Genomic DNA, 27,802 nt, shown 5'->3' with positions numbered 1-27,802 from the left:
ATAGAAACAATAATTTTATATATTCTATTTTATCCAATCTGATCCTAAAGCTTGATATGAACCTAACAAAAGTGAAATACACATTAAGCACTGAGGTCATGTCATTCAATACTGAAATACAAAAATCTTTGGTGGGGACTTTGGTAGATTTTAAATGGCAGGAAACAACACTGTAAGTCAGTTAGGGCCTGGAGGCAGATACCTTATCTAACTAAGCCCTGGAGAATCTAGGGAGGTAGAATGTAATTACCAAAGTTAAAACTTGAACAGAGTGTGGGGGTTAACAGCTCTACTCCTATGAAAAGTGCTATAGGGACCTTTAATGACCAGAGATTCCCCAGCCAGGGTGATGCTTGGCATGGGGGAGTCTCTAGCATGTGTAGATACACAGTAGCTGGCTTCTGCACATTTTGACCCACAGCATTTGGAACGGGGGCCATATCGAGGTTTGGGGTGCAGTGGCCAGGGTGTGATATACTCTGACTATTCCTAGCTGGTGCGTGGACCCTTGTGGACCATAGTTAGCTGGTGCAAGTTAGAACTGTCCCCAGGATGGGAATGTGGGAAATGTAACTGGCAATTTGACATTTCCACCCCCCTCTTTGTTTTGCTTAGGAGAAACTGATTGCAGCAACAGATCTGTCCTTCTATCTCATTCGGCAGTCTGTATTAAAAGCAGTGGTCTCTAACATGCTGGACTTGCTCTGGTTCAGTTTTAAGTTGGTGGCAGGAGTGCCCCCTACAGGATTGACTACCATAGCTTTACAGCACTCACTTATTTTTGTAGGGCTCTGAGCTCTAACCTATCCAAACCTTGGATAATCTTCTGTTAAACATAAATAACTTAGATTATTCTCAAATCTTTCACTAATTATTTTAAGTGATCTGTCTGACTTTTAGTCACTGCCAACATGTCTGATACACACTGCAGTGGAAGGCAAGCAGCGTCCACACTTGTCACGGCGATGTGTAGCTATATGCGGCAATGAAAGGCTCCGGCAGCCAGGAAGCAGTGCCAGGGAAAGGCTCCAGTGGGGAGGGGGAGATCACACTGCTAAAAATATCTGTGTAGATGGAAATGCTGCTTGGGCGGTAAGAGCCTCCCTGGGATTTCAGGGGTGTGAGGCACTCTACTCACCGAAGCCATGCTTTGCCATCCACATTGTTGTTTATACCTGTGCTAGCTGGGGGTGCAGTGTCTCCTTTGCACACTGCCATAAGTGTACACGTACCTTTTCTTAAACTGGCCCCTGTGCTATCCTGCCCATGAACATTGCAGTTTAGGTGCTTTTTCCTACCTCATTAAGAAGTTTTAGTCATTGACAATACAGATATAACTTGAATAATGTTGGTTTTATATCGCAGAATTACAAACCACAAACAGAACTCTGGGTCCCTTAATATATTAAAAGTTACACATTCAACAAGTGTAGACACTTATTCCTTTCCAAGAGATTCTCAGTATCAGGCTTCTGTTAAATGAACAGTTTAATTTAACATCGTTGGTACAAATGCTAAGAAAATCAAAGCAACCTTGGAACAGGAACTACCAGAATGGGAGTAGCGTAGAAATAGGCAGGGTTTAAGGTGTGGCTAATATTCAAGAAGTCCTCAGGGAGTTGCCTGGACCCATCAGTGACACTGCATGAGATTTGTCCGATCTCACCCATTCCAGAACATTTCCTAATGAGAGTTCAGTAATATGAAATCTGCTATGAAGTGGAAAACATTAAATATAATAAATAGAATTGCTAAACAAAATTATTCATGACTCTGTAGTTAAAATTCTTGCTCTTCATTATACAGAATTTAATAAATTGCAAGTATTAAAAAATGGTACTGGTATACATACTTGTCAGAAAGGAGCATGTCTAGAGTATGTCTGGATTCTGAGGTCACAGCTACAAGTCTATACTTTCCTGATTCTTTGTTTGAGTCTTTTCTTAATAATATTAGTGCCTAAATGTTTTGATTATGTTCAGTAGTAATATACAGATTTACTGAAAGTTTACATTTTTAAACCTATTTTTCTACCCCAGAATTGTACTTATGCATTATTATTCCAGAAGATGGCTGTAACTTGAAAAAAATTATTGAAAGTGAAGCCTGAGTTTGCACATTTGATGCATTTTGGTCTTGTGACCCTGGCAAACATACAAATTTTAAGCATCTTTAAAAAAAAATCATAATTGGAAAAATTTTGGCGAGTGTTCTAAATTTTCATTTTCTAGTACATGCAGTTTCAGCTTGTAATAGATTCCGAATTCTGTGCAAAGTATAAAAATGTTCCTAATAAGTATTTTCCATTTCTGTGCAAATTACATGTACAATTTTACATGTGATTAGATTACTTCAAGGAAAAATATGATTACGTGAAGGAAAAGCAAGAATATATACAGGTAGAGGTAAACACGCAGTACCATGACTGTAACACCGAGAGGCACTGAAGTACATTTATAAACTTCTTTCTAATTAATTATTTAACTTTCATTATTGGAAGAAAGTTTCACCCTTATCAGTACACTTTCTTGATTTCTGTGTCTGACTTTGTATAATTTTAATAAATTAGGACATTGTCATACATAATAAAAAGCATTTGTGGTATGAATCCTTGAAATAACTCCATATTTAATCAAAATTATTATGAAAATAAATGTACACTATAGAATTGTGGCTCACAAGAAAAACTGATAGAAATTGAGAGACTTATTCCCTGTGTTGGATCTCCTGAATTGTTTGGAGGAAAGATGGATCAACTGTTACAAAATAATTAAAAACAAATAATTGATTTAACTTTTTATAATAGTATTTATATTTGCTGTAGCACTCAATCTGCTTTTTTGTACATATGTCATGCTCTCCTTTATTGCTTATGAAAGAATAACTGTACTGTCAGCAAATCTGTTCACCTGTAATTAAAACAAACTTTAGTAACATGATTCATAACCAATAATTGGAATTTTCCAAATTTATTGCCTCTGCAGATCCACACCATAGAAGTTTTGTGCCATGTCTTGTGAGCAGTGGAACCACTTATAGTTATAAAATTGTTTGAAGCTATTTGTGTCTGTCTAAGATCTGAAAGTGCAAAGACCAGGAAATAGTAAAGGCAGTCTTTATAGCAGTTCTTAGTTCCTCTCTACCTTTAAATATTCACCAAAGGCCTTCAAAAAAAGAGTAAGGAAGAATTATCAGTGTGGATCTGCAGAAGCAATACAGCCAGAACTCCATGTACTGATGGGTAATCTATCTTTCTTCATCCTGAATTGCCTCTGCAGATCCACACTATAGGAGATTATCTAGAGGTATCACAGTCCAGGAGGTGGGTTGAGGAATGCTTAATTAAAACAGATATTAAAGGATTAGCTTCAGAAACCAAGAATTTGATCTAGCTGTAGAATTGGGAGTAATATTTCATTAAGGTAGGAATTGAACTCCAAGTCTCAACTACAGGGCAGCCGTATTTCAAGAATGTAGAGATTTTTCATAGAAGTAGTAGCTGATTATAATAATAAATCTCCTAGAATTTAATTTTAACCCATCCAGTACAGGTACACTGTCAATGATCCATTTAATAAAAGTTTATGTTGAAGGGCTTTTCCCTGGGATTTCTCCCCTTAATCTGTAAAGAGTTGGGAAAGGTTTTGTTCTTTCCAAATAGTAACTATTAACTGTCCAATACTGCAGACAGTTATGCACAGACTTAACTGTAAGCACATGAATAATTCCACTGGAGTCAATATGAACTACTGATTTATAGTTAAGCATATGCAGAGTGTTTGCAGGATCAGGGTTTGAGTGTTCTTATAGACTGCAGTCTGTGCAACCTTGCTTTACCTTAAAGATCATGAGGCTTAGGAAAAAACATGGGAGTCAAAAATAGGACCATCACCTTCTGAGTAGGGGACAATATTCTACTGAGGTTTTATACTATAGTATTGAACAATATTTTGAGACATTTAAAGAGGCTTCATGTTCAGTGTGGTAATGGGACTCGTGAACGTACATAAATCTCTAGGATGCTAAGGGAAATCTGAGTGGTACCCTTGGAGCTGAAGAAAGCCTAAATTACAGCACCTTGTAATGGAAGTGATCAAGAATTTCAAACAGTAAACCACCACTCAGAAAAGAACTCTACTCCCACATGCATGTCTCAATCCTTTAGCATTTCAATATATAATGTTTCTATAATGTACTTCTAAAATTTGTTCATATTATTTATTGAATTTAAATAATTTCCCAAGTGAAGCCTCTGAAAAGGCCCTTTTACTTACTGTGAATTTTGTATAACTTCCAGGAAGAATCTTGGTGAAAGCATCCTTTACCTCTGGGTGGAAAAGATACGAGAAGTTCTGATAGAAAAATCTCAGTCATCTGATACAGGTAATGTAGAAAATATGTGGTGTTTTCTGTTTACTTTTGTTTTAATTTTAAAGTAAGATGCTTCCAGCGCTTGCTCATGTTGATTCTATTCGAGATGGTGTGCGCGTCCATGTGCACCATTGTTGGAATTTTTTGCCTTCATGATATCCGTAGGGCTGGCTCTGATGCCCTCGAGTCCTGCGTCATGCCGGTATATGAGGTGCTGCTAACCCTGTGCCCTCTGTTCCTTCTTACCGCCCGTGACGGTTGTTCAGAGCGCCTGTCCTCTTGCGTCTGCGTCTTATGTCTGCAAGTACAATAGTGGTTCTCTTCTGTGCTTCATTTCCTGATTGTATATAGCGCCACTGTTTTTTTCATTATAAAATCTAATGTTAGTTTTCAATAGCCCACAATAAACTGAAAAGTGAAATTTTTGAATATTTGGGTGTAAGAACTAAAAAGGCAACTAGATGTCTGTAGGAATAAATAATGGAAGAATAAATAATGAGATATTAAGGCTTTAATGACTCCAAATAGTGTAGGAATAAATAATGTAGGAATAAGTAATGAGATATTAAGGCTTTAATGACTCCAAGAGTGTTGGCAACAACCTCTGGTCATAACTTACTCTCAGATGACAAAATTTTCTTGGCTTTTTAAAAAATGTTAGTTGGCTCAGTCAGTTTTCCTCTCAACAGGTTACCATGTTATAAAACCTAACATCATAACTGGCACTCATCTGCATAGAGATGGAACTAACTCATCCCTAGGAGTGATTTCATCCAGGTCCATGTGGATGGATCTTGGAAGGGAAATGTGAGGAAATTCTGGGGCGTAGCAAGGCCCCAGAAGGCCTGGTGCAAGAATAGGTTAGGGGCTCCCTTTCTGATTCCAATATCTAAAATTTTGCTTATCTTTACCATCTTGGAAAATCAGAACATATTTATGTTATCCATAAATACACAAACACCATATACAGGCTATGGTCTGTACATTTTTGCAAGATATTTACGCACAAAAAAGTTCTGTTCACACATTTATACAAAATGATCAGAGGCAGTGATGTAAATTTTGTAGTGGAGGGTACATTATCTCAAGTTGATAATTCTGTCATGTGTGTCTTGTGTGTGATGTTGTCATAAGATAAAACACCCATATTCAAAACCTAACAAACATTTTACGAATACATTTTAACTACTTGACAATCTATTGCAACAGCAGTTATGAGACTTCACACATTAGTAATACATATCATATAAACATAGAACACACACAACTCAGATTTTATATGCCAAATATTAAACTAAGAAGCAAGGTACATTGAAAGCACATATGTAGTTAGTCAAAAATCCCAAGGGCTTGAGTCACTGTTGTGTTACTATAGTTTCAAGTTGGTGCACCTGTATTAGAATTAAACAGATGGAGTTACACTGCTGTAAAAGGGGAGCACAGGCAGTCCTTGACTTTGTTGTTCGACTTATGACAAATGGCACAGCACTTCTGAATTGACACCCTGATTCAACTTAGGAAAATTGGTTTTGACTTTACGATGCTCAGTCCCGCAATGGACTGGATTGCGGTTCTGAGTTACGACATTTCAACTTATGACTCAATTTTCGGGAACCAATTGTGTCGAAAGTCGAAGGACTGCCTGTGATGCAATGTGGAACCTTTATACCTGAACCCACAGTTTTGCCTGTGAAAGAACTTGCAGCTTGACCACAAACAGCATTTGCTTTACATTCACATCATGTGGCTGGGCACCAAATGCAAGCAAATGTCACAGATATACAGACTGCTCTTGAAAGTGCAGTCACTAGTCACAAAAAGCAAACACAAGAATCCATACTGCCAGGCAATCAATCAATCAATCAAACAAAAACATATATTAAAACAACTACATTTGTAGCACTTTTCCAAGATCATGATACCTTTGATACACTTTTCCAAGATCATGATAGTCCATTTCCCATTACTATCTAAGTCAGGCACTTATGTTGCTTCCATGTCATAGAAATATTTTCTGGCCTAGATAAAAAGCCAGCCTTCACCAACATCTGTAACATCTTCTAAGTACCTCTAAGATACACACTCTATTGAGATAGGGTTTGTTCCCACCCCATAGGGCAAGATTCAGTGGTATGCTCCAGCTACTCAATAAGCCCAATTTAACTGTCTTATCAGATGAGGTTGACAATAGTTTTCCATTGTCAAAATGTTGCATAGGAGCTAGAGTGCAGTAGTGAAAATAGCTTAGTTAGGAGAAACACATTCTAACAGAACTAAGAGATTAATTCTAATCAGGGGCTGCTTCCCATCTGTGCCCCTGCAGCCACTCAGCTCAACCACAATGGGACCTGGACACCACCAGCCTGGCTCCCATTCTATATCCCCTTTCTGACCCCCTGAGCCCATAATCTGGCCCCCTGCACCCGAAGCCCATCCCAGCCCCCACCCTCTGCCTGGCTCTTCATACTTGCACCATGTACCCCCCACTCGCCTCCCCACACTCCACTCCCACAGGTTATCCCAGCATGCACCTTCTGCCTGTCCCCCTGCACTTCACACCCCCAGCCCACACCCCCAGCCTCTTCTAGCTCATACTCCCTGTCTGGTTCCCTGCACCACCAGTCCTCCCTACAACTTTCCAGATGAGCTTCTCGCTGGTGACATGGTGACTATAGTGCAAATCCAAGGCTGCAACCAGGGCAGGGGCTGCGGGCTGCCAAGCATCAGGGCCCATGGGGTCTGGCTTCGGAGTGGCATGTGCATTGGGATGCCAACGTGAAGGCCCAGCAGCATTCGTGGTGCTTCCATTGGCAGCTCTGAGCTGCTTGGTGCCTGAACCACAGCCATGATCGTACCATGCTGGGAGCAGGAAGTGGCTGTGGAGAGGGCAGGAGTGCTTCCCTGTCAGATAGCCTGGGTGCCGCTTCCTGGTCCTCAGAGCCCCTGGGAGCATTTTTCTCGGAAGCCCAGCTAGGGGCTGTTTCCTGCTCTTTGGAGCCCCAGCTGGTTGGCTGCTGCCTAGCCAGCCTGTAGGTAGACTGTGATGAAAGTACAATGATCCCTAAGGTAGAACAGCCTCTGCTGGGTAGGCCCCCATAACCTTATGAGCCTTGATATGACAGCACCTCTCACGCCATTGTAGCTATGCTACTGAGGAAACTGGCACTGCCAGCAACCATAAGAATGTCTAATTTCCAGTGAATAAAAGACTTCAGTCTCCAGCACTGTCAGTGTAGCATCTTTCACCACCATAGAACTTAAACGTGACCAGAAAGAAATTGGGAATAGTAAAAACTGAAGGATTTTATTACCTCATACTAGTTATAGTTGGGCATTAGGTTCAGATCTTTCCTACAGGGCTGAACAAATGACCTGAGCTGGAGGGAACAGTCACTAACACTAACTGTCACTAGGCTAAAAAGCTTAGTCTTTATATTTAAAAATAGAGTAGACAAAATACTAAAAGTGCACCATAGGGAACAATCCTACTTTAGCAGGGGGGATAGGTTTGATAACCTACCAGGCCATTTTCATCTCATTTCTGATTCTGTGAGTAAGTCAGTCTTCACACTTCCTTGACCAAAGCATATAATTTTTGCCAAATTATGTGGACTGTTTTTGTGGTATGGAACTCTGTTTAATGTGGATCACACTTGGATGACTAAACTTCAGTTTTCATTCTGATCTTACTATTTATTTAACAACAACAACATTTTAATCTTTTGATCTAAATAGTAGGTAATGATTTTCTTCAGTTTTAAAAACCAATATTAAAACAGAATATGTTTTATAGTCTATTGCATATGGCTACCATACTGCCAGTAGAAAGAAAAGGAGTACTTGTGCCACCTTAGAGACTAACCAATTTATTTGAGCATGAGCTTTCGTGAGCTACAGCTCACTTCATCGGATGAAGTGAGCTGTAGCTCACGAAAGCTCATGCTCAAATAAATTGGTTAGTCTCTAAGGTGCCACAAGTACTCCTTTTCTTTTTGCGAATACAGACTAACACGGCTGTTACTCTGAAACCTGTCATACTGCCAGTATTACAATAATACCTTTTAGCAAGATTGCAATCACAAATATTGCACAAAAAATGACAGTTGCAATTAATGTTATTTTCAAATACATTTAATAGTTTAATCAGTCATAAAACTGATTTATTCTTTTGGTTTTAGAGACTTTTGAGCAAAGTGATCGGAGATTATACTTTGCGCTAGACAACCCTGATAAAATTTGTTACAAATTCTATCATTCTACACCAGCAGGACCAAACGTTGAGAAAATTACTGAAGAGATTGATGAAGATGATGAAGACAATGAAGGTGATTATTCCCTGGAGTATCAACCAGTTCAAGAAGATACAGTTAAAACATTGAATTTTGTTATATCTGAAAGCCAAGAAGGTAAAAGAATCTCTACTAATTTTGTTATAAAAATTTAGAAGAGAAAATCTTTATATTTCTACTTTTTATCACCATCCTTTGTATTTTATCAAATAATAATGCAATATTTGTTTTTAAAAAGTATTTTGTTTCCCTAGCGTATAGTACTGTATAGTAACTATAAAACTTCCTTTTTTTGTGGTGTGTGAGATATTGTCATTTCAGCTTTTTCTGAGTTGTTATTTAGAATTTATTTTTATTTCCTAGCTAGCTAAATACATTGTTAGGAAGTTGTAAACATATTTCTCCCCAAAATAAAAATATAAATAAAGAGGTCTTAATTTTAAATCGGTAGATGAAGAACTGCCACCAATTAATCATGGAAACCCAATCTCGGACCGAAGGAGCACTTTTCAAGCACATCTTGCTCCTGTAGTGAGCCCCAAACAGGTTAGTAAAGCTTGTAAGACAGATTTGTATCCTACAGTTTTGTGCCTGATTAAATACCACTGATGTACTTGGAACTATCTGAATGCATCTCTATTTTGTGAAAAGTATATTAATACTGTTGTGATAAGAACCAGTCGTTGTCATTCACCATTTGCTGAATCTATTCCCTGTGATACTTCCCATTAATGCAGTTGTCCCACATCACTGTTGAAGAAGGTAAGTATTATTATCACTTGCTTTCAAGTGGACTAGGCATGGGATTGGGAGTGAGGAGATTTGTTTTCTAGTCCTAGTTGTGACACTGACAAATTGTGTAAAGTGCCTTTCTACTCTGAAAAGGGACTGAATGCACATTAAATTTCTAGCTCAACATCTTTAATCTTTTTTGTATTCTTAGTCACATGTTCTCATTTTAGTGATACAAATAATAATTATTTTTCAGTCTCTTTGATACTATATAGCCAATAAAGCTATGGAAAAGTGATCTGGAGTCTTGTGGATCATTAACAAAATTCTGTGTCTATTATACCTGAACAAAAACAGAAAACAAGAGTATTGGGTGCAATTTAGCCTGTTCTATAGCATTACCTTTTCTGCTCTTCTTTGGCTGATCATAAGGGGATTAGTTGTTTAAAATGCATGCTTTTGTGGTTGGCATTTACATTTTTGACAGCTGCTACAAAGAGGGGAATGATGGTTAGGGCATTAGCCAAGGACTTGGGAGTTCAAATCCCTGCTCCACCACAAGAAGTTTGTGTGACCTTGGGCAAATCACTTAGTCAATGTTTCTGTTTCCCACCTGTAAAATGGGGCTAATAGTATTTCTCTACCTCTCAGGCATGTTGAGCATAAAATGCATTAAAGATTGCGAAGTGCTCAGATTCTGTGTCAACAGGGGCCATATGAGTACTTTAGATATATAGAACAAACCTGTTGGAGGTAATAGAGTTGCATGGTTGTCATGGAGGGTGTAATGTGACCTACAGAATCTTTATCACTTGACATATACATATTATTTTGACTACGGTGGCTAGACGGGCACTAAAATTCAGTTCCTCTGGATAATATGGCTTCAGGAAAGGAGGGAATCAGTACCACCAATGTTATTTCCTCTTCTTGCTTTGGGTTACTTGCACCTATTGGTCACAGTTCTTAAGCTACGCATAGCACAGATACTGATAGGAGGAAGCCCATAACCAGTGGGTGTGCGCTTCCTAAAGTATATATTTGTGACATGGACACAGTAGGATCTCCGCAGAGAGGTACTCATCTGAACAGGTTTTTAAAGCTACCTATGCAGAAAACTAAATAATGCTTCTCCTTTCCTCTCTTCATCCCTCTTCTCAAAATAATTAGGAAATTTCAGACAGACAGGGTTTTGATTGGGCAAAGTTAAAGTGATGGTATGTGTGGTCAAAACTGGGTTCATAACAAAAACTAGCTTCATCAGTAACTATGGAGGGAATAGCATCTATTCATAACACTTTGTCTACTTCACAATATTAATTAATACTTGTAAAGCACTATAAAAATGTAAGGTGCTTTGTAACGTCTAAATATTGTTCAGTATTTTACATTTATTTTTTAACAGTTTCAATTAACCTTTAATATGGTTTTAAATAATATTACTTTTAATTGGTATAGTAATTATTATTTTAAAACTGAAAACAAAGGTAATGGGTAAATGGGTAATGGTAAAACACAGGCAATTTAGCATGTTTTCTAGCATTACTTTTTCTACTCTTCTTTGGCTGAAGGGTTTAGGTGTTTAAAATGCAACAGCTTCCATGGTTGGCATTTAATTTTTTGAAAGATGCTACAAAGAGTTGACCTGGTGCTTGGAAGATAACTTTTGGTATTTTATGTTTTGAGTTTGCAAAGGGGCTTCTTTACCCGCCCTGGGTCTACATTCATTGGGCATTATTTATTATTCTGACTTAATATTTTGTGTTAACTTATTCTTTTGATATTTAAAAAACAAAAACATGCACATTGCATATATAGTCTATGGAACTGGATTGTTTGATCATTTTGGAATGTATCTTTACTTGGCATCTTTTCTATGTATATACTTGAAAGTATAAAATACTAATCCAATTTGAAAGTGTTATCTCCCTTTGAGTATCCTCGTTTCCTCCACCAAACAAATTAATTCATACAAGATACACTGAAAAAATCCTTCATAAATTCTTACTGGTGAGATGAAAAGCAATAATGAATGCCCTAAGCTAGTTTGTGCTTACCCACAGGAGAAGGGCAAAAGACCAGGAAAATATATACTTAACCTCCAGATTGTCAGATGACTGTCCCTTCTACTGGGAGGAGTTTAGGGAGAAAGGCTTGGGGTTAGTGTTTGGGCTCCTAATCTCGCAGATTCTGATGGCTCACAGTGAAAAAGAACCCTCTTGCTGTGGTTTCAGAGGTGTCCACTTGGAGGGCTGGCTTCTCCCCAAGGTTCTCCATTGGCTTCCATCCCAGCCCTGGCAGTATGTCTCCTTCAGGTCCTGTGCATCCATTGGTTGAGTCCCTCTGAAGTGCAGTAGCAGTTACAGAGGAGCCAAGCTCTTAAGGAGTTAATGCTGTATTAACTCTCAGTTGGCTATCCACTTAGATATCTGCATGGTCAGCTAGGCATGATGCATCAGAAGACTGGTGCTGTTTCACCTCCTTTGGCTCCACCTCCAAAATAATATAGAAGAAGGATCCTTCAGAGCTCCACTAGAGCTTTTGTGTGATTCTAGGGTGATGCCAGGTAAAAAAATGCCAAGTAGTGGCTACTTATCTCCCTGTATGTCCCAACTGCAAGAGCTACTGGGTTCCATTCCTTTGTTCCCCACACTTCTATGGGCAATCTAGCCATTAGTGTGAAATCAGATTAAGCTGATTTAGTAAAATCACACTGAAAAATCTTCAGATCCATTGTATACTATTGAATTTTATTTAAATCTATTATGGAAAAGATGTGTATGTATTTAACTTTATTGCAGAGTTAAAAAATTGAAAAAGCACAGGAGGAAATATGTGCGAAGAAAAACCAACATTTTTAATGGAAATTCTTTAGAATTCATTATGAGAGGAGCACACAAAATTTGAAATAAACAGAAATTCAGGCATCTAATCTTGTATCTTAGTAACAAGTATGGAAAATTAAATCATTTAGAAATATACAACATTCCAGATACATCTGTTTGAAATAACAGATGAGATCTGCCCAAATAATGGTATAGGGATTAAAAATAAAAAAATCCCCCACGCTTTTTTTCACAATCTGCTGCAAATAAAATTCATGGAGCATCCTGGAAAACTTGTACTAGACATAACTGCACTCACTATCAGTCTGTATATGTTGGATCACAGTTTAAATCTGTGCCATAACAGGTTTGCAAAGATTCATCTGAATGGAGGGAATGATACTCTGTTATGTGTAATATCACCTAAAATAGTACATTATAGATTCTAAGGGGAGAAGGGACCATTATGATCATCTAGTCTGACTTTCTGTATAACACAGGCCATAGAACTTCCCTAAAATAATTCCTAGAGCATACTATTTAGAAAAGCATCCAATTTTGATTTAAAAATTATCAGAGATGGAGTATCCACCACAATCTTTGGTAAATTGTTCCAATGGTTAATTACTCTTTCCATTAAAAAGTTATGCCTCATTTCCAGTCTGAATTTGTCTAGCTTCGACGTCCAACAATTGGATCATGTTATACCTTTCTCTGCGAGATCGAAGAGCCCATTATTAAATATTGTTCCCCGTGTGAATACGTTTGGACTGTAATCAAGTTACCCTTAACCTTCTCTTTATAAAGCTAAATAAATTGAGCTCCTGGAACCTATCGCTAGAAGGCACGCTTTCTAATTCTTCAGTCATTCTCATGGCTCTTCATGAACCCTCTCCAATTTATCAACATTTGTCTTGAATTGTGAGCATCTGAACTGGACACACTGTTCCAGCCCAGTCACACCAGTGCCAAATATAGAGGTAAAATAACCTCTCTACTTCTTGAGATTCCCCTTTTTGTGCATCCCAGTATCTCATTAGCTCTTTTGGTCAGAGCATCACATTGGGAGATTATGTCCAGCAGACTATCCACCATGACCCTCAAATCTTTTTCAGTCGCTGCTTCCCAGGATAGAATCTCCCATCCTGTAAGAATAGCCTACATTCTTTGTTTATAGATGTATACGTTTACATTTAGCCCTATTAAAATGCATATTGTTTGCTTGTGCCCTGTTTACCAAGCAATCCAGATTGTTCTGAATCCGTGACCTATCTTCTTCGTTATTTACCACTCCCCCAGGTTTTGTGTCGTCTGCAAACTTTATCAGTAATAATTTTGTTTTCTTCCTGGTTATTAATAAAATTGTTAAGTGGTGTAGGACTAAGAACCAATCCCCACAGGACCCCACTGGAAATGGACCCTCTTGATGACAATTCCCCATTTACAATTAGCCAGTTTTTAAGCCATTTACAGTGTGCCATGTGAATTATATATTATTCCAGTTTTTAATAAAAATGTTGTATGGTAACAAGTCAAAAGCCCCACAGAAGTATGAATATATTACATCAACACTGTTGCCTTTATTAACCAGACTTGTAGGCCAAGGCCAAGGCACAATTGGAATTGCAGCTAGCAAGGGATGTGAAGGGTAACAAGAAGGGTTTCTACAGGTGTGTTAGCAACAAGAAGATGATCATGGAAAATGTGGGATCCTTACTGAATGGGGGAGGCAACGTAGTGAGAGATGATGTGGAAAAAGCTGAAGTACTCAATGCATTTTTTGCAGCTCCCAGACTGCTGCACTGGGTAACGCAGCATGGGGAGTAGGTGATCAACCCTCAGTAGTGAAAGAACAGGTTAAGGACTACTTAGAAAATGGATGTGCACAAGTCCATAGGTCCAGATCTAATGCATCCAAGGGTGCTGAGGATTTGGCTGATGTGATTGCAGAGCCATTGGCCATTATCCTTGGCGATCAGGGGAGGTCCTGCACGATCGGAAAAAGTCAAATATAGTGCCCATATTTTAAAAAGGGAAAAAAGAGAACCCAGGGAACTACAGACCAGTCATTCTCACTTCAATCCCCGGTGAAATTATGGAGCAGGTCCTCAAGGAATCCATTTTGAAGCACTTGGAGGAGAGGAAGGTGATCAGGAACAGTCAGCATGGATTCACCAAGGGCAGGTCATGCCTGACCAACCTGATTGCCTTCTATGATGAGATAACTGGCTCTGTGGATATGGGGAAAGCAGTGGATGTGATATATCTTGACTTTAGCAAAGCTTTTGATATGGTCTCCCACAGTATTCTTGCCAGCAAGTTAAAAAAGTATGGATTGGATGAATGGACTATAAGGTGGATAGAAAGCTGGCTAGATTGTCAGGCTCAGTGGGTAGTGATCAACGTCTCGATGTCTAGTTGGCAATCGGTATCAAGTGGAGTGTCCCGGGGTCGGTCCTTTGGCCGGTTTTGTTCAACATCTTTATTAATGATCTGGATGAACTGATTAATTGCACCCTCAGCAGGTTCGCAGATGACACTAAGCCAGGGGGGAGAGGTAGATACAATGGAGGGTAGGGACAGGGTCTAGAGTGACGGATTGGTCCAAAAGAAATCTGATGAGGTTCATCAAGGACAAGTGCAGAGTTCTGCACTTAGGAAGGAAGAATTCCATGCACTGCTACAGGCTGGGGACCAACTGGCTAAGCAGCAATTCTGCAGAAAAGGACCTGGGGATTACAGTGGATGAGAAGCTGGATATGAGTCAGCAGTGTTCCCTTGTTGCCAAGAAGGTCAGTGGCATATTGAGCTGTATTAGTAGGAGCATTGCCAGCAGATTGAGGGAAGTGATTATTCCCCTCTATTCGGCACTGGTGAGGCCACACCTGGAGTATTGCATCCAGTTTTGGTCCCCCCCACTACAGCAGGGATGTGGACAAATTGGAAAGAGTCCAGCGGAGGGCGACGGAAATGATTAGGGGGCTGGGGCACATAACTTATGAGGAGACGCTGAGGGAACTGGGGTTATTTAGTCTGCAGAAGAGAAGAGTGAGGGGGGATTTGATAGCAGCCTTCAGTTACCTGAAGGGGGGTTCAAAGAGGATAGAGCTAGGCTGTTCTCATTGGTGGCAGATGACAGAACAAGAAGCAGTGGTCTCAAGTTGCAGTGGGGGAGGTCTAGGCTGGATATTAGGAAACACTATTTCACTAGGAGGGTGGTGAAGCACTGGAATGGGTTACCTAGGGAGGTGGTGGAATCTCCATCCTTAGAGGTTTTTAAGGCCCGGCTTGACAAAGCCTTGGCTGGGATGATTTAGTTGGTGTTGGCCCTGCTTTGAGCAGGGAATTGGACTAGATGACCTCCTGAGGTCTCTTCCAACCCTAATATTCTATGATTCTTACTCTGCTGATCATATATTTCTCGTGTCCCTTGGCTTCTCTTATCAGTGTTCTACAATTCCTAACTTCTGATTGCTGGGTCAGACCAAAGGTCCATCCAGCCCAGTATCCTGTCTACTGACAATAGCCAGTGCCAGGTGCCCCAGAGAGAGTGAACCTAACAGATAATGATCAAGTGATCTCTCTCTTGCCATCCATCTCCACCCTCTGACAAACAGAGGCTAGGGACACCTTTCCTTATCCATCCTGGCTAATAGACATTAATGGATTTAACCTCCATGAATTTATCCAGTTCTCTTTTAAATCCTGTTTTAGTCCTAGCCTTTGCAACCTCCTCAGGCAAGGAGTTCCACAGGTTGACTCTGCGCTGAGTGAAGAAGAACTTCCTTTTATTCGTTTTAAATCTGCTGCCCATTAATTTCATTTGGTGGCCCCTGGTTCTAATATTATGGGAACAAGTAAATAACTTTTCCTTATTCACTTTGTCCACACTACTCATGATTTTATATACCTCTATCATATCCCCCCTTAGTCTCCTCTTTTCCAAGATGAAAAGTCCTAGCCTCTTTAAACTCTCCTCATATGGGACCCGTTCCAAACCCCTGATCATTTTAGTTGCCCTTTTGTGAACCTTTTCTAATGCCAGTATATCTTTTTGAGATGAGGGGACCACATCTGTACGCAGTATTCAAGATGTGGGTGTACCATGGGTTTATATAAGGGCAATAAGATATTGTCCGTCTTATTTTCTATCCCTTTTTTAATGATTCCTAACATCCCGTTTGCTTTTTTGACTGCCGCTGCACACTGCGTGGACATCTTCAGAGAACTATCCATGATAACGTCAAGATCTTTTTCCTGATTAGTCATAGCTAAATTAGCCCCATTATATTGTATGTATAGTTGGGATTATTTTTTCCAATGTGCATTACTTTACATTTATCCAGATTAAATTTCATTTGCCATTTTGTTGCCCAGTCACTTAGTTTTGTGAGATCTTTTTGAAGTTCTTCACAGTCTGCTTTGGTCTTAACTATGTTGAGCAGTTTAGTATCATCTGCAAACTTTGCCACCTCCTTGTTTACCCTTCTCCAGATCATTTATGAATAAGTTGAATAGCACTGGTCCTAGGATTGACCCTTGGGGAACACCACTAGTTACCCCTCTCCATTCTTTAAATTTACCATTTATTCCTACCCTTTGTTCCCTGTCTTTTAACCAGTTCTCAGTCCATGAAAGGATCTTCCCTCTTATCCCATGACAACTTATTTTTCGTAAGAGCCTTTGGTGAGGAACCTTGTCAAAGGCATTCTGGAAATCTAAGTACGCTATGTCCATTGGCTCCCCCTTGTCCACATGTTTGTTGACCACTTCAAAGAACTCTAATAGATTGGTAAGATATGATTTCCCTTTACAGAAACCATGTTGACTTTTTCTCAACAATTTATGTTCTATGTGTCTGACAATTTTATTCTTTTTACTATTGGTTCAACTAATTTGCCCAGTACTGACGTTAGACTTACCGGTCTGTAATTGCTGGGATCACCTCTAGAGCCCTATTTAAATATTGGCGTTATATTAGCTGTCTTCCAGTCATTGGGTACAGAAGCTGATTTAAAGGACAGGTTACAAACCATAGTTAATAGTTCCACAATTTCACATTTGAGTTGTTTCAGAACTCACCTTTCTCTTCACCTTTCTTCCATTTGTTATATAGTATTTTTTTTTGTTTTTTACAGCTGCCATCACCTCCCCTCTAACCAAGGCTGTTTTTTTAACCAGAACAGCCTTCTTTGATTGTGGGATTCTGGTTTTTTGGGAGATCTAGTAAGGTACAGGTAGATATATTACTATTCTGGGCTTTATTCTGCTTGCACGTTGTAAATGTGATGAAGTCATGATCATTTATACCTAAGCTACCATTAATTTTTAGTTCTACGATCAGTTCCTGTTTATTTGTTAGGGCAAGGTCTAATATAGAATTCCCCTGTGTTGGTTGAAACACTTCTTGGGTTAGGAAAGTCTCATCTATAATGTTTAGAAATTCCAAGGATATTTTAGTATTGGCAGCATAAGACCTCCAACATACGTCATTCACATCGAAGTCCCTCATGATCATGCTGCTTTTTTCTCCTACACGTTGTAGATAGCCACATAAGGAGTCAGTCATTCTGTCTCTAGTATGATTTGGTGATCTGTAGCAGACACTAAATAGTACCCTATCTTGTGCTTTATCTGTTAGGACATTGATCCAAATGCATTCAAGATCATTTTCCTCTGAGTGATCAGTGACTTGGAAACAGATAATGCTATTTTTTGACAGAGTGCCACTCTCCCTCCTCTTTTGCACACTCGGTCCTTCTTAAATAGCTTATAACCGTTGATCTTAGCATTCCAGTTGTGCAGATCATCCCACCTGGTTTCAGTAATATCAATGGGATTGAATTTATGCTTATAAATTAGCAATTCCAATTCCTCTGATTTATTATTCGGGCTCCTAGCATTGGAGTCTGAGCAATTAAAAATAATTTCTTCTCTTCATGTCCTTTGGTTCTTTGATTAATTTTGTTTTCAACATCTTGAATTTGTGATAACTGAGTGCTCCTATTTCCCCTCTTTTTTACCCTCACCTTGTTATCATTTACTCTTTAGCAAGTTCTCTAAAACTCTGCCAGGTGCCTGATGCACTTATAAAGAGTCACGTTCTCTGCTTCTCGTAGCTTACGGTTTTAAATATACCAAAAAAATGCAACAAGTAGGATAGTAGGGAGGGGAAATAGAGAGAGGACATGGGTTACCAAAACAAAATAATGTGATTGCTTAGATTTATGTGTGTGTCTTGAGGTTCTTTAGAATGAACCTTTATTACATGCTTTTGGGAACCTGACTGATAATAAATAATGCACTATTTTAGGTAAGCAGTCTCAAAACTAATGATTGTGTGCATTATATAATTTAATTGCATCCATTCAGACAAAGCTCTGAAAGTGTGTAAAGTGATATAAATAGTACTTCAATATATATATTTTAAAAAGGAACAAAATTGTTGCAGGAAAATAGGTTTTTGAAGCAGCGTTTTCTTCTGAGATGTTGTAAATGGTTTGTTGAGGTCTATTATTAGATGTATTTTTGCAGCGCATTTACTGATTTCACTGTGGGAAAAAAATGGGAATAGCACCATACTGCAAAGATTAATATTGAGATGTATATTGATTACTCCAGAGAGACATTTTTTCTTTTGAATTAAAAACAATTTGCTTGCCAGGCATGCTTTCTTAAGCTCTCACAACTTTAATAATATTTTGCTTAAAGTAGTATTAATTATGCATTGTTTACTAAAACAGTGTCTTTAGCAAAGCTCTTTTCTTTGCTAGACCCAGTTGATAAGGGCAGAACAATTGCAAGTTTGTTTATTTAGACACAGAAGAGGAACTAATATTGATTTGCTAAATGATGTTTTTAAAAGTGCTATTTGTTTAAAAACAGAGATAGCAACTTGTTAAGAGATTATTTTTCTGCATAGTAAAATAAGAACATTACAAAGTCATCAATACTGTATATTTAAATAGCTCTATTCTTTCCAGCCTATCAGTTTCTTACAGTGTCAACAGTATGCTGAATTGGAACAATAGTCAATAAGAGATGGCTTGGTTCTGCTATTCACATACTGTGTATATGTGTTAAATGAGAGAAATCGGCTTCCTCCACATTTACAAAAGCAATTTTAAAATGCTTTCGACTCATAGAGTGAAGCTCTATGAATAAATGAAGCTCTACTGAATGAACTGGTCATCACCTTTTAAGAAAAGATTAGTACTGTTCCTCACGTTGTCCCCAGAATACATCATAGAATTCTAGTAATCTGCTGAGTTTGCAAAATGTATGCTTGTGAAACTTGTGTAATGTGCAGCTCTAGAGACCATCCCATATGTTCTGTGGGTGTTTCATGTGAACAACAGATGCATTGCATATTGATATAGGAGAGACATATCAGAAAATTCATGTTTCCTTCCAGAAGTAAACACCTTTGATGTTACAATAATTTCTATATCTTCTTTGAATCGTGCTCTGTATAATCACCACTGCTTACATTAGGTAGTTACACCTGCATGTCAAGGGAGTGTGCTGTAGACTGTATAGTGTTTAAATTCTAGAATGATGAGGGCTCTAGCAATGCTTATAGGCCCTGATTTTGCAAGTTACATAAACATCTGAATAGTTCCATCTTGTGCTTAAAGTTAAGTACCTTGCTGAATCAGGGCAATCCAGAGGATATAGGGATAGCAGTGTCTGTTCTTCTATGTTGGATACGTTACCTGTTTTTTTAAAACACCAATTTCTTTTGATACATTAAAACAATTCAAGATTAATGTTAGATAATTGTTTATTTTAACATCTGAATACAGATCCTTTACAAATGATGCCTACAAACCCTGTTGTTGTTTTTCAAGGTGAAAATGGTTCTTGCCAAATTGCATGAGAATAAGAAAATAGCGAGTGCTACCCACAACATATATGCATACAGGTGAGTGAAGAGTAGAGGATTTTCAGCCTCAGTAACTTTGACCCTAACTATACATTAAGAGTATTAAGTCTGGTTATGAGTACACATACTCATAGCAACCATGAAGATCACAGATATAAAATAAAAATCAGAAACTGTGCTATAGGGTCGCATAATCTTCTTACGCTGCATTTGTATTCAAACAATGCCTAAGAGTGATCTGCAACTACAAGTCAAAAGTGTACATATTGATTGCATATGGTCTGAAAATTATTGATCATTCTGAATCTACTCATACCCCTTTGAAATGCTATTGGATGAAAACAGTCCTTCCAGCAGAGTCCACTAATTCATAATGAAAATAGAAAGAAAAATAGATAGTAAACATTTTGGGACAGGAACCTCTTTTTTGTTTTATGTATCTGTATGAGACCCCCATCCCTGACTGAAGTCCCAGGGCACTATTGCAATACAAATAATAAATAAGTATGGTACTGGGGATTGGAATGGGAAGAGAAATAAATATATGCACACTCTCTCACACCACATACATGTGCACAAAGCATGGTGAAGATGGACATAGAGGACAGTATATTTAAAAGCTACTCAGGAAATGTCTAAAATCAGTTTGTGTGTGGATGGTACTCGTACAACAATGTTTTATCTCATCCAGGTTTCCATGGTCAAAATCCGTTAGAGACTCCCTGCTTTGAAGATAATGTACAATTACTGTATTGTACATATAAATATAAAGTAAAACATCCCATAAACTGTTTTCCTGGCCTACATTTAAATGTCCTCATTTCCATTTACTTTATTTTGATAATAAAATATTCTGGGCTGAATATTTGCATGCAGGGTTTTGGCTTTGGAAGGTTATTTAATTATTTCCAGTTTTCCAAAAAGACACTTCAGTGGATTTATGTGTGTTTGTTAAACTGTGTGTTTGTGTGTGTGAAAGAGAAACACATACAAACAAACATACATTTTATGTATACTACTTGCACAAAAATCATATTGAAAGAACCATTTTTAAGGTTGCAAAGTCAGGCACTGAAAAGTTAGGAAATACCAGAATTAAGGTTGCCTGTGTTCATAGCAGGGTCTGAATAGTGTGCAGTAAATAAGGCCTAGCGTCACACACTGAACAGTGAGGATGAAACAAAATATTGTACAGCTAGTCATTGAGTACTGTCCATCCTGTGCACTAAATAAAACAGGGGTCCTGTGGGAATGATAGTATGTGAACTATATCATAATTCATATGCACCAGAGGGATGAATTAAGGTTGCACATTAAATTCCTGCTCATCCCTGGGCTGGAGCATGCCTAATGTGAATGGATCATGCCTGGAGCATGCCTAGTGTGAATCTTCAGAGGTTTGTGCTGTGAAGATCTAAGGCTGAACGTGTGCAAATTGTGATTTTTAAAAGGCTTATATCTTGGCCAGGTTTGGGCATATTTTAATAAGGATGACAAAAAGTGTGTCCTTGATGTAAAAGTCAGTCTTCTGCCAAATTTCAAGTCCATTCTCCAAAACATGAGGACACTAGAGCTTCTCAAAAAAAAAAAAAAAAGTTGCTAGAATTTTTGAATATAGCCTCATTCTTGGAAGCGGATGAAGCATTTTGGCTGAAATTTTCCCAAAAAATCAGCTAGAGGCAGACACCTGCCATGGAAAACTTCCACCCAAATGGTAAAAGTTTGGCAAAGTTATAAAAAACTGAAAATGAGGTCTTATAAATGGGAAGTTGTGGGCAACCTTAATAATAGGTAGGGCAGCTGGTAGCACTCCTTATCCTAAACTAATTTCACATTGGCTTCATATATGACTTGATCTCAGTCCAGATCCATATCACAAAAACCACCATCACTATAACTGATACTAACGGTTATCCCTTGTTGGCAGTCTTAGCAGAGAAGCCAATGATCTGAAACAGCATGCATGGAAACTGACCTAGACAGTTACTTTTAGTGGTAGTACTAGCAAAGAGCAAAATGGTAGCAAGAGGAGGCTTGAATACCATGCATGCTATATCTGTCTGTGAACAAAAAGAAAAGGAGTACTTGTGGCACCTTAGAGACTAACAAATTTATTTGAGTATAAGCTTCCGATGAAGTGAGCTATAGCTCACAAAAGCTTATGCTCAAATAAATTTGTTAGTCTCTAAGGTGCCACAAGTACTCCTTTTCTTTTTGCGAATACAGACTAACACCGCTGCTACTCTGAAACCTGTCTGTGAACAGAAGATGTTAGTTTTTACTATTGCCAGTATGACACCTCTCTCCATCACTAGCAACATACACTTTAAACAAAACCAAAAATATCTTATTTTTGCTTCATATTCTTCACCTGATTACACAATTCTCTTTTCATGATTACATTGCTTCTATAATAACTGAGTGTGATGTTACAAACAAAGGTCATTAAATCAGTTTGGGTAACAAGTGACATGATGCCAATTGTGTGGATAATTGTTTGGAACTAGACTGAGGACACAGTCCTTTCAATATAAATCACCTGTTCCAGGGTGTTCAGCTCCGAAAGTGCCTGATGTGTAAGTCTCTCATGCATGACTAAGGCTATGTCATGGAAGTCACGGAATCCATGACTTTCAGAGACCTCTGTGACATTTCTGCCCTGAGGCTGGAGTTGTCAGCAGGCAGCTCCACAGCTCTCAGCCGTCGCTGGTGGCTGGCCCCCCAGCAGATCCTAGCCGCTGGGCAGCAGGGGGACCCCCGGAGCTACCAGCCCCTGCAGGCTGTGGGGGTCCCCCCCAGAGCTCCCAGCCCCTGTGGGTGGTGGGGGTCTCCCAGAGCTTCCAGCCGCCAAGGGTGGCACAGGGAACCTGAAGCTCCCACTTGCTGCAGGCAGTGGGGCTTCCCACAGCTGCCCAGCTGTGGTGGGCAATGAGTGGACCCCACAGCAGCCCAGCCACGGCAGGCGGTGGGAGGCCCCCACAGCTGCTTAGTCGCTTTGTTCATATTATTTGATTTAGTGTTTAAAGTCTGTTGAGCTGCATGTAGAGAATGTGGCCACAGATTTTATTAGTTTGTTTTATTTTGGTCACATTAAAAAACTTGTAAATAAATTCAGAACTCTGGTGAGGGTTTTCTTTGCTTAGCTTGGGACTTCAGATGAGTTTCTGTCCATGTGTAAGTCCTAGTCCTATCAGACAGAACATTCATCAAATGCTAATAACTCACTACTGACCTGGGAACTGTACAGCATAAGCTCATAAAATTCACACCCTCCCTCAATGTGGAGAGAGATATGCAACAGTTTTCTGCCCCAAGTTATAATTTCCACACACTGGCTTTAGACAAAACAAAAACAAATTTATTAACTACAAAAGGATAGATTTTAAGTGATTATAAGTGATAGCAAACATATCAAAGCAAATTATCTTAGTAAATAAACAAAACTGCAAACTGAGCTTAACACACTAGATAGGTAGGATATGAATTAGCAAATTCTCACCGTGAGTGATAAACAGGCTGGTAGATTCTTAAGGCACAAGCTGCCTTGGCTTTCCTAGGTTTTCATACACAGGCTAAAAATCCCTCGAGCCTGGGACCATCGCTTTCCATAGTTCAGTCCTTGCCCCTCATGTGTTTCCAGGTGTGTTGTAGGGAGAGTGAGGTACCATCATGATGTCATTGTCCCCCTTTTATATCTTCTTCCTACTTGCTTGAAAGATCTTTTGCTGTGATCTGGGTCAAATAGTTCCCACTGTGTAGTGCTATCTCTGAAAGGGTTTCTATTGTACACAGTTCCTGGGGTAATCCTTGTGCTTGTGTGCATTTCCTCAACAAGCCATTAACATTGTTTGGCCTTTTTCCTGTTGAACCTGAAAGGCTATTTGTGGGTATTTTCAACCTCACAACATGTTTTAATAACACTTACATAGCCAAACTTCATAACTTCACATACGATGATAGCACGTACAATCCAATGAGATATTACTGTCTAGCACATCAAGACTTTCAGAATGATACCTCACAAGGCATAATTTATAAAAAACATATCTTAATTACGATAGTGGTGAATGTTGGGGTGTGCCAGGGTGTCACACTGTAAAAAATATTAAGTGATATTTTTGGGTTAGGTTCTAATACTGTTGCTTGTTTTCAGAATATACTGTGAGGACAAACAGACGTACTTACAGGATTGTGAAGATGATGGGGAGACAGCAGCAGGTGGACGCCTCCTCCATCTTATGCAGGTTAAAGGAAACAAACTTTGTCTTTAGATAGTTTTAAATGTGTTTTAGAATCATAGATCATAAATAAGGCTTACAGCTTTACACACTTAAGATTATTCTAATTTTTGCTCTGCAAATAGCCCTATAGATTTAGTATTCTATATATTACGTGGCTTTAAAAAAAGTAGTTCTATTAGGTAATGATAGGTACACACCAACTCCCAGGTTCTCAGAGCGTTTCCTGCAGTGTCCAGCCCCTTATTCACTGAATACTCATTGAATTACCAGGCTTGCTGTTCCCAAAGGAACAGTACACACCAGCTTGTAAGATTCTACTTAGGACCATCACTTTGCTTACCACCACATCAATTAGATATTTGAGAGAGTTATTCTGTATGGATCAGGAAAGCATAGTTCCCAGGGGAAAGAAAAGTGTATGAGCGCTTGAGTAGTAGCAGTTCATAAGTTCATTTGTAGCTCTTCAGTGAGATCTCTTGACTTCCTGCTTAAACACACTTATGACTGATAATTGTAAATCTGCTCTTTTTGTTTTCATTTTCATTTGGGGGTTTGCAGTTTTTGCAGGTTAGTATATCATTTGCAGTCACAGCAGTCTCTATTCTACTGAAACTTGATGAGGCAAGAAGTTAAACCATAAATTCTACCTGTCTTTTCTTTTTTTAACTCTTCCATTTTCTTATATCTGCTCTATAGGATACAAAATTACAAGGTAGACTAAATTAACCTCTGCCGCTAATAGAAATGAACAAAGTATTATACTTCATGCCTGGGGAAGAGGATTAGATTCTATGCAGTAACTATACTATGGCTCATCCTTCCCCATTCTCATGAAGAATGAATAAAAACAGTTTTGAGGAAAGTGTAGTGTTTGGGGAACTTTTGTATTGCACCATTTTTTAAAAAACAACCACCCCAGCTCTTGCCCCAACTTGGGCATATTTCTTTATCACTGAGGTTCTAGTGATATGATCTGTGAAGATATGGTCTCCTCTTCTGTAGGACTCTTATCTTGTCTAAGATAAACTAAAACCACTTCAATCAAGATAGTACTTTCCGGTTAGAAGAAACAATATTTAAGACTTATTTTTTAGATTTAAAATGATAGAGAGCTCAACAATTTCCTAATGCCATTTGGCATCCTGCTTAATATGAACAATTGATATCCAGAGTTGCTTTGCTAGAGTTAATTCACTGAGCTCACAATTGTTGTATAAGTATATTGTGAAACATGAACTGTATTGAAATTGTCTCAACACTTCTTTTCTAGATAGTCCCTTTATTCTTTCTTATGCTGTAATTTTTATTGAATTCTTGTTTCCACATACAAAGGCAGAACAATTTGACAATATTTTTACAGTTACATAAATAAGGATTCTCTATACAAATTGCCATATAAAACATATCTGTCTGGGCTAGGTAGCGATAGTTGAGCTGTTGCAGGTGAATTTGTGTTGGATCTCGTGTATCCATATATGTGTTCCATTGGACAACTTCCAATTTTATGCCTGAGTTGCAATACTGTAACTACTGAAGTTCATGGAGTTACACGAGGGATGAATTGGGTTTATTATATTTATCATTATGGGCAATTTGGTCCAGGCTCCCTGACTGACGCTTTCTATCTCAGCTGGTAATTGGCTCTTCTGTACACGTTTCCTCTGATCCCGATCGTTCCGTAGGTCATCTTCAAGCTGAAAGTGGATCAGGTCAAGTTCATCCTCATTGCCCCAGCATGGCTGAGCAGTGTTTGGTTGTATGACCTTCCCGATTCAGCCTCCCATATCCCTTCCTCTCCATCCTGATCTCCTCACGCATAATCATGGTCACAGCTTGCATCCCTTAGTCAGCTCCTTTCCATCTCACTGCGTGGCTGCTTCATGGTTGAATAAGGAGGAAGAGCATTGTTCAGTGGCTTTCAACAGGTTCTATTCAACAGTGGAAAGTCCCTCTACCAGAATTGCCTATTTGGTGAAATAGAAATGGTTTTCTGTGTGGTTGTCGGCCAGCAGAGTTCAACTGATGCTGGCTTCTAACCAGTACTTGCTGCATCATTGGTTGTGGGGCCTTGTGCTTAGCTCATTGAGGGTGCATCTGGTGGCAATTTCAGCATTTCATCCCCCCATTCCTGGAAGATCAGTCTTTTCCAGTGCCATGGTAGTAAGAGTCTTAAAAGGGCTTCTTCATCTCCATTCTCCAGTCTGAGAGCTGGTTCCTCTGTAGGACCGTCACACAGTACTGGCAGCCTTAGTGGGACCTCTGTGAGCCTCTGGCATCTTGTTCCTTTCCACTTTTGTGCCAGAAAACTGTTTACTGGTTGTGATAAAATCTGCAAGTAGAGTCTGCAGGTTGCAGGCTCTGATTACAATACCACCTTATACACAGTTCTCCAAGGACAAATTGACTTTACAGCCGCACCCAAAATTTTTACTGAAAATGGTCTCTTGGCTTTCATTTGAACCAGGCAGTATATTACCTGTGTTCTTTCCTAAGCAGCATCCATCTCTTAGAGGAGCAGCATCTCCATACATTAGATGTCAGGGGATGTCTAGCCTTCTATCTTGACAGGACTAAAGCATTTCGTGCTTTGCCTCACCTGTTTGTGTTGTATGGGGATTGTATGAAGGATCGAGCAGTCTCTTCACAAACAATCTTCAGATGGATAACATCCTGTATCAAGTCTTCGTATGAAATAGCTTCAACTACACCTCTTGAGTGGATGTGAGCTAATTCTATGAGAGCGCAAGCAATGTCACTAGCGTTCCTTGATGACGTTTCAATATTGGACATTTGCAGGGCTGCGACATAGTCATCCATAAATACATTTATGAACCATTATGCCATTACTGCAACTTCCAGAGCTGATGTAAACTTTGGAAGGGCAATCCTGGAATCCTTGTTTAGATAGACTCCGCCTCCTCTGGGTACTGCCTGTGAGTCATCTAAGTGGAGTACATGGCTGCATCTACTGGAAGAAGAAACGGTTACTTACTGACACTGTGGTTCTTCAAGATGTGATGCAGACATGTATTCCACAACCCATCCTCCATCCCTTCTTCATCGGAGTTTAATATCTGGGCTTTCGGAGCTAAGGAACTGAGGGGGTCGAGGCGGCACAGCCTCATAAAGCCAGGGGAGGGGCTATGAGCCGGAGGCACAAGCACTGCCTCCTACAAGTACTGCTAGGCAAAACTCTCTGGCTCCAGTGCACTTATAAAAAGAGAATTGGAGGGTGGGGGGAGTAAAGCGGAAAGATACATTTTACTTAACTGAAAAACACAGGGACTAGAAAAGGGTATTTTTGAGGGACAAAAGAGGCAAATGGCCAATATCTGCCTTACCTTTCTGTTTGAGTGGAGAGATGAGGGTCAAGTCCTCCTCACCAGAATTATTTTTTCAGGGTGGGAAAAGAACCTAGTTCAGATGCGAAGTTCTCCTTACCTTTCATGTCTTCTCCGT

General features: G+C 39.1%; 1 protein-coding gene across 3 annotated transcripts in view; it reads left to right on the top strand.

Moving 5' to 3' along the window:
- IMPACT (impact RWD domain protein) overlaps positions 1–27,802 on the top strand; it is a 39,534-nt gene that overhangs the window by 4,737 nt on the left and 6,995 nt on the right. For 2 of the 3 annotated variants that reach the window (XM_048840498.1, XM_048840496.1), the window contains exons 5-9: positions 4,298–4,383; positions 8,637–8,777; positions 9,112–9,206; positions 20,068–20,141; positions 24,256–24,346. In XM_048840498.1, the coding sequence (XP_048696455.1) occupies positions 4,298–4,383; positions 8,637–8,777; positions 9,112–9,206; positions 20,068–20,141; positions 24,256–24,346 (487 nt within the window). The remainder of the gene's footprint in view (positions 1–4,297; positions 4,384–8,636; positions 8,778–9,111; positions 9,207–20,067; positions 20,142–24,255; positions 24,347–27,802) is intronic. The other variant, XM_048840497.1, reaches the window with a different exon arrangement.

The sequence above is a fragment of the Caretta caretta genome, chromosome 2, assembly GCF_965140235.1.
Source record: "Caretta caretta isolate rCarCar2 chromosome 2, rCarCar1.hap1, whole genome shotgun sequence".
In the NCBI taxonomy this organism is placed as follows: Eukaryota; Metazoa; Chordata; order Testudines; family Cheloniidae; genus Caretta; species Caretta caretta.
The sequence above is the reverse complement of the archived record's forward strand: the minus strand, read 5'-3'. Positions and strand labels throughout refer to the sequence as shown.